General features: G+C 41.4%; 1 protein-coding gene across 2 annotated transcripts; it reads left to right on the plus strand.

The window, feature by feature from the left end:
* The first annotated feature begins 5,867 nt into the window (after window positions 1-5,867).
* Window positions 5,868-7,554, plus strand: LOC129624521 (olfactory receptor 7A17-like). Of its 2 annotated transcripts, XM_055542555.1 has the most exons (2): window positions 5,868-6,806; window positions 7,300-7,554. In XM_055542555.1, the coding sequence occupies exons 1-2, from the start codon at window positions 5,898-5,900 to the stop codon at window positions 7,408-7,410; spliced, it is 1,020 nt and encodes a 339-aa protein (XP_055398530.1). In that variant the 5' UTR covers window positions 5,868-5,897; the 3' UTR covers window positions 7,411-7,554. The 2 variants fall into 2 exon arrangements, with proteins under 2 accessions (XP_055398530.1, XP_055398539.1); XM_055542564.1 differs by lacking the exon at window positions 7,300-7,554 and having other exon boundaries at window positions 5,868-6,866.
* The last annotated feature ends 290 nt before the right edge of the window (window positions 7,555-7,844 follow it).

Consider the following 7,844-nt stretch of genomic DNA (forward strand, 5'->3'; position numbering starts at 1 on the left):
TACTTTGCCCATTTTTCTTTTGGGGTAGTCAAATATTTCAGGTTTCTTTCATTATAAAAATATAACTGTTTCTGTCAAGGAAAACATGTATTTTTCTTTTTGAAAATTATTTTTCCTGGGCGTCAATATAGATAACTGGAATTGGAATGTTGTGAAACAAAGGAAGATTTAATTCATCACATAGTCTCAGGGATCATTCAGTTCAATTCAGTTCAGTCGCTCAGTCGAATCCAACTCTTTGCAACCCCATGAACTGCAGCATGCCATGCCTCCCTGTCCATCACCAACTCCTGGAGTTCACTCAAACTCACATCCATCGAGTCGGTGATGTCATCCAGCCATCTCATCCTCTGTCGTCCCCTTCTCCTCCTGCCCTTAATCCCTCCCAACATCAGAGTCTTTCCCAGTAAGTCAACTCTTCACATGAGGTGGCCAAAGTACCGGACCATTAGAGCTTATTAAATCTTTTATCCTCTAATGTCTATTTCATTTCCCTCTCTTCTCTCTCTCCCCTTCCTCTCTTTCACACACACACACACATACTTTTTATATTTCTTTAAATATAAAGCTGAAAGTGATCATAAAAATGAACCCCAAGTTTATTGGTCTCTGGTCTGGCCCTGAACTGGAATTTCTGGATACCATTTATACATTCTGTAAGAGAAAGATGATCTGACATGATCAGCTTGAGTTATAATGGTATATGGTGTGAGCAGGGTGGTTCTGGGTGAGAAATGCATTGTAGGAACGTAGCCCAGGAAGACGTGGTATGAGCATGTGTGTGTGTGTGTGTGTGTGTGTGTGTCTGTGAGTGTGTGCACAAGCCTTGAGAGCATCATCTATTAAGGTGCCTTATCATGGAGCCCAGATCTTGGTCAGCAGAAGGTACTAAGGATGGGAGATGTTTTAATTCACAGGATGCTTTTGCAACTAAATTCATAAAGTGCAAGGAACAAACATTTTCCTTAGGTCCTTTGTAGTGGCCATTCCCTCGCCAGGCACATATTTCTCTTGATATCATACTAGATCCTTTTCTCCCTTTCTTGAGATATCTGTTCAATTATTACCTTGATTGCTGGCCTTACCTGAACACTCAATACATGAAAATACCTCCTCCTGCTGCTGCTGCTAAGTCACTTCAGTCGTGTCCAACTCTGAGACCCCATAGACGGCAGCCCACCAGGCTCCCCCATCCCTGGGATTCTCCAGGAAAGAACACTGGAGTGGGTTGCCATTTCCTTCTCCAATGCATGAAAGTGAAAAGTGAAAGTGAAGTCACTCAGTCGTGTCCGACCCTCAGTGACCCCATGGACTGAAGCCTTCCAGGCTCCTCCACCCATGGGATTTTCCAGGCAAGAGTACTGGAGTGGGGTGCCATTGCCTTCTCCGTACTTCCTACGAATCTCTTTTATATCTAGTTTTGTTTTCTTCATAGCAACTCTTATTACTTGACATATTCTATTATATTTGCACATCATCTTTCACCATCACTGGATTGTGAAAACTTGCGGTTTTCAGCACCATATATATGTTACCTGTATTTATTTGGAGGAACATGCCAGGTGGCTCAGTGGTAGGAAATCTATCTGGTAATGCAGGAGAGGCGGTTCAATCCCTGGGTTGAGAAGATCACCTGGAGAAGGAAATGGCAACCCATTCCAGTATTCTTGCCTGAGAAATGCCATGGATAGAGGAGCCTGGCTGGCTACATACAGTCTGGGGGTCTAAAAAGTGCCAGATCCAGATTAACGACAAAACAATATGTGTTTTGAACATGGTTGACACACAATATATATTCTTCAAATGTATAAAAATATTTATCATTCAGTTCAGTCACTCAGTCGTGTCCGACTCTTTGCGACCCTATGAATTGCATCATGGCAGGCCTCCTGCCCATCACCAAATCCCAGAGTTCACTCAAACTCACGTCCATTGAGTTGGTGATGCAATCCAGCCATCTCATCCTCTGTCATCCCCTTCTCCTCCACCCCCAATCCCTCCCAGCATCAGAGTCTTTTCCCATGAGTCCACTCTTCGCAAGAGGTGGCCAAAGTACTGGAGTTTTAGCCTTAGCATCAGTCCTAACAAAGAACACCCAGGACTGATCTCCTTTAGAATGGACTGGTTGGATCTCCTTGCAGTCCAGGGACTGTCAAGAGTCTTCTCCAACACCAGTTTAAAAGCATCAATTCTTCAGCACTCAGCTTTCTTCATAGTCCAACTCTCACAACCATATATGAACACTGGAAAAATCATAGCCTTGACTAGACGGACCTTTGTTGGCAAAGTAATGTCTCTGCTTTTGAATATGCTATCTAGGTTGGTCATAACTTTCCTTCCAAGGAGTAAGCATCTTTTAATATGGCTGCAGTCACCATCTGCAGTGATTTTTGAGCCCAGAAAAATAAAGTCTGCCACTGTTTCCACTGTTTCCCCATCTATTTCCCATGAAGTGATAGGACCAGATGCCATGATCTTCATTTTCTGAATGTTGAGCTTTAAGCCAACTTTTTCACTCTCCTCTTTCACTTTCATCAAGAGGCTTTTGAGTTCCTCTTCACTTTCTGCCATAAGGGTGTTGTCATCTGCATTTCTGAGGTTATTGATATTTCTCCCAGCAATCTTGATCCCAACTTGCGATTCTTCCAGCCCAGTGTTTCTCATGATGTACTCTGCATAGAAGTTAAATAAGCAGGGTGACAATATACAGCCTTGACGAACTCCTTTTCCTATTTGGAACCAGTCTGTTATTCCATGGCCAGTTCTAACTGTTGCTTCCTGACCTGCATATAGGTTTCTCAAGAGGCAGGTCAGGTGGTTGGTATTCCTATCTCTTTCAGAATTTTCCACAGTTTATTGTGATCCACACAGTCAATGGCTTTGGGATAGTCAATAAAGCAAAAATAAATATTTTTCTGGAACTCTTTTGCTTTTTCGATGATCCAGCAGATTTTGATGGCTGGATAGCATCACCGACTTGATGGACGAGAGTTTGAGTGAACTCCAGGAGTTGGTGATGGACAGGAGGGCTGGCATGCTGCAGTTCATGGGGGTCTCAAAGAGTCGTACATGACTCAGTGACTGAACTAAACTGAACTGAGCAGATGTTGGCAATTTGATCTCTGGTTCCTCTGCCTTTTCTAAAACCAGCTTGAACATCTGAAAGTTCATGGTTCACGTATTGCTGAAGCCTGGCTCAGAGAATTTTGAGCATTACTTTACTAGTGTGTGAGATGAGTGCAATTGTGCAGTAGTTTGAGCATTCTTTGATATTGCCTTTCTTTGGGATTGGGATGAAAACAGACCTTTTTACGTCCTGTGGCCACTGCTGAGTTTTCCAAATTTGCTGGCATATTGAGTGCAGCACTTTCACAGCATCATCTTTCAGGATTTGAAATAGCTCCACTGGAATTCCATCACCTCCACTAGCTTTGTTCATAGTGATGCTTTCTAAGGCCCACTTGACTTCACATTCCAGGATGTCTGGCTCTAGGTGAATGATCACACCATCGTGATTATCTTGGTCATGAAGATCTTTTTTGTACAGTTCTGTGTATTCTTGTCACCTCTTCTTAATATCTTCTGCTTCTGTTAGGTCCATACCATTTTTGTCCTTTTTTTGAGCCCATCTTTGCATGAAATGTTCCCTTGGTATCTCTAATTTTCTTGAAGAGATCTCTAGTCTTTCCCATTCTGTTGTTTTCCTCTATTTCTTTGCACTGAGGAAGGCTTTCTTATTTCTCCTTGCTAGTCTTTGGAACTCTGCATTCAGATGCTTATATCTTTCCTTTTCTCCTTTGCTTTTTGCTTCTCTTCTTTTCACAGCTAATTGTAAGGCTTACCCAGACAGCCATTTTGCTTTTTTCATTTCTTTTCCATGGGGATGGTCTTGATCTCTGTTTCCTGTACAATGTCATGAACCTCCATCCATAGTTCATCAGGCACTCTATCAGATCTAGTACCTTATATCTATTTCTCACTTCCACTGTATAATCAAAAGGGATTTGATTTAGGTCATACCTGAATGGTCTAGTGGTTTTCCCTACTTTCTTCAATTTAAGTCTGATTTTGGCAATAAGGAGTTCATTATCTGAGCCACAGTCAGCTCCCAGTCTTGTTTTTGCTGACTGTATAGAGCTTCTCCATCTTTGGCTGCGAAGAATATAATCAATCTAATTTTGGTGTTGACCATCTGGTGATGTCCTTGTGTAGAGTCTTCTCTTGTGTTGTTGGAAGAAGATGTTTGTTATGACCAGTGCATTCTGCTGGCACAACTCTATTAGCCTTTGCCCTGCTTCATTCCATATTCCAAGGCCAATTTGCCTGTTACTCCAGGTGTTTCTTGACTTCCTACTTTTTCATTCCAGTCCCCTCTATTGAAAAGGACATCTTTTTTTGGTGTTAGTTCTAAAAGTTCTTGTAGGTCTTCATAGAACCGTTCAACTTCAGCTTCTTCAGTGTTACTGGTTGGGGCATAGACTTGGATTACCGTGATATTTAGTGGTTTGCCTTGGAAACTAACAGAGATCATTCTGTCATTTTTTTTTTCTTTCTTTCTTCAGTATTTATTATCTTTTTTTTTTTTTGAATCTTTTTTTTTTTAAACTTCACATAACTGTATTAGTTTTGCCAAATATCAAAATGAATCTGCCACAGGTATACATGTGTTCTGTCATTTTTGACATTGCATCAAAGTACTGCATTTCGGACTCTTTTGTTGACCATGATGGCTACTCCATTTCTTCTAAAGGATTCCTGCCTGCAGTAGTGGGTATAATGGTCATTGTAGTTAAATTCACCCATTCTGGTCCATTTTAGTTTGCTAATTCCTCGAATGTCAATGTTCACTCTTGCCATCACCTGTTTGACCACTTCCAATTTGCCTTGATTCATGGACCTGACATTCCAGGTTACTATTCAATATCGCTCTTTACAGAATCCGATGTTGCTTCTATCACCAGTCTCATCCACAACTAGGTATTGTTTTTGCTTGGCTCCATCCCTTCATTCTTTCTGGAGTTATTTCTCCACTGATCTCCAGTAGCATATTGGGCACTTACCAACCTGGGGAGTTCCTCTTTCAGTATCCTATCATTTTGCCTTTTCATACTGTTCATGTGGTTCTCAAGGTAAGAATACTGAAGTGGTTTGCCATTCCCTTCTTCAGTGGACCACATTCTGTCAGACCTCTCCACCATGACCTGTCTGTCTTGGGTGGCCCCACGTGGCATCGTTTACTTTCATTGAGTTAGACAAGGCTGTGGTCCGTGTGATTAGATTGACTATTTTTTTGTGATTATGGTTTCAGTGTGTCTGCCCTCTGATGCCCCCTCGCAACACCTACCATCTTACTTGGGTTTCTCTTACCTTGGACTTGGGGTATCTCTTCACGGCTGCTCCAGCAAAGTGCAGCCGCTGCTCCTTAGCTTGGACGAGGGGTACCTCCTCACCACCGCCCCCCTGACCTTGAATGTAGAGTAGCTCCTCTCTGCCCTCCTGGGCCTGCGCAGCCACCACTTTTTTAATTTATTGGCGACGCGGGGTGTGTGGGTGGGGGAGGCAAGAATACTGGAGTGGGTTGCCATTCCCTTCTCCAGGAGATCTCCCTGAGCCAGGGATTGAACACAGGTCTCCTGCATTGTAGGCAGATGCTTTACAGTCTGAACCACCAGGGAAGTTACATTTCTCATGACAACAGTAGAATGCATGATTTATTTGGGAATATGCTGAGAATGGGTCAAAAATGCCCAGGTAGAGATGAAATTGAACTTTTCTAAACACAAGATATTAAAATTAATTTATTTAGAGAAAATAGAAATCGCACTATGTGAGTTATGCCAATTTGTGTGAACATTACTCATGTTATTTTCATTTTTCCTGGTAGTCACCTCCACCACATGGAACCAGGTAACAATACACAATCTTCTGAACTTTTTCTTCTGGGGTTCTCAGAGGATATAGAATTGCAACCCCTCATCTTTGGACTTTTCCTCTGCATGTACCTGATCACTGTGTTTGGAAATCTGCTCATCATCCTGGTCATCATCTCTGACTCCCACCTTCACACCCCCATGTACTTCTTCCTCTCCAACTTGTCCTTTGTAGACATCTGCTTCACCTCCACCACCATCCCAAAGATGCTGCAGAATATCGAGAACAAGAGCAAAGTCATAACATATGAAGGCTGCATCGTCCAGGTGTATTTTTGCATATTCCTTGCAGGATTAGATGACTTCCTCCTGACAGTGATGGCCTACGACCGCTTTGTGGCCATATGCCACCCCCTACACTACACAGTCGTCATGAACCCTCGGCTCTGTGGACTGCTGGTATTGGTGTCCTGGATGGTGAGTGCTATGCATTCCTTGTTACAAAGTTTAATGGCTTTGCAGCTAACCTTCTGTACAAAGGTGGAAATTCCCCAATTTTTTTGTGAACTCAATCAGATGGTCCAACTTGCCTGTTCTAACACCTTTCTTAATGACATGGTGATGTATTTGGCATCAGTGCTACTAGCTGGTGGGCCGTTTGCTGGTATCCTTTACTCTTACTCTAAGACAGTCTCTTCCATACGAAGAATCTCATCAACTCAGGGAAAGTTTAAAGCATTTTCCACTTGTGCATCTCATCTCTCAATTGTCTTTTTATTTTATTGTACGAGCCTAGGAGTGTACCTTAGCTCGGCTGCTACACACAGCTCACACTCAAGTGCAATAGCCTCCGTGATGTACACTGTGGTCACACCCATGCTGAACCCATTCATCTACAGTCTGAGGAACAAAGACATAAAGAGGGCTCTGAAGAGAGTCTATGGAATAGTAGCTATAAAAAGGCCAATTGTCCTGGGGCAGATGAAGTGCCCTTGACTGCATTGCTCAGAGCCTGAGAAACAGTAATTGTGACACTTTCCTCAGTGTGGAATAAAATTTGCTCCTTCTACTTATTTCCTTGGATATCCAGTTTTATAAAAATTCAACTTTTCTATACAATCTCAGTTACTCACTTCATTAAACTTCCTTTTCATTCTATCATTTAGATATTTTTTTTTAAGTTGTGCTTTTTTTCTACTTCAAAATTTTCCAAACTTTGAATATAAAATATTTGGGCATTTCTATTTTTTATGGAGTGACACGAGGAATAATACTTTCTTAAATGACAAATGCCATCCTGAGTAATTTTTGCCTTGCTCTGGAAAAAACTGTCATGAGATACATTACTAATGTAAAAAAGTGTGCAAGTGAAATCCAAGGCAATTTATATAATTTTATAAGAGGGTTGACTGAATCAGAGGGTGTGGAGCTATGGATAAGGAAGGTTGATTGCAATGTTACAGGCAGATTTTCAATTGCACAAGGTGCCATTGCTCCAAACTCTGCATTATTCAAGGGTCAAATCTTTCTTTATGTATAGCGTGTGTATATATCTCATGATCAAAGATGACTCACTAGAGAGCTTGGCTGCCTATCCAGTCATGTGGTTCAGTTCACAATTTGTGCAAACATGTTTGCCAATACCCTGCTTACCTAGGAGGAAACTGCAATGGAATAACTTTTTAATATAATTATCTGTAATACAATTAAAAAGCAGTAGTGAATGCTATCTTTAAATATCAGCATAAATGCATAGAATGAAATTATTGAAGTTGATCTCAGTTCTATACCATTTTTAATTTTATTCAGTTACATATTGCTGCATAACCATTCATCCTAACAGTAACTGCTCTAATATGATGTCTTTATTATCAAATGAGATTTAATATTAAGGAGTTGTTCTCATCTCTGCTGGATTTCTCATGAGTCTATGTTTCTCAGTAATTCTATGTGTTGGAACTCTAAAGCTCATCC

The sequence above is a fragment of the Bubalus kerabau genome, chromosome 1 (genome assembly GCF_029407905.1).
Source record: "Bubalus kerabau isolate K-KA32 ecotype Philippines breed swamp buffalo chromosome 1, PCC_UOA_SB_1v2, whole genome shotgun sequence".
Taxonomy (NCBI): domain Eukaryota; kingdom Metazoa; phylum Chordata; class Mammalia; order Artiodactyla; family Bovidae; genus Bubalus; species Bubalus kerabau.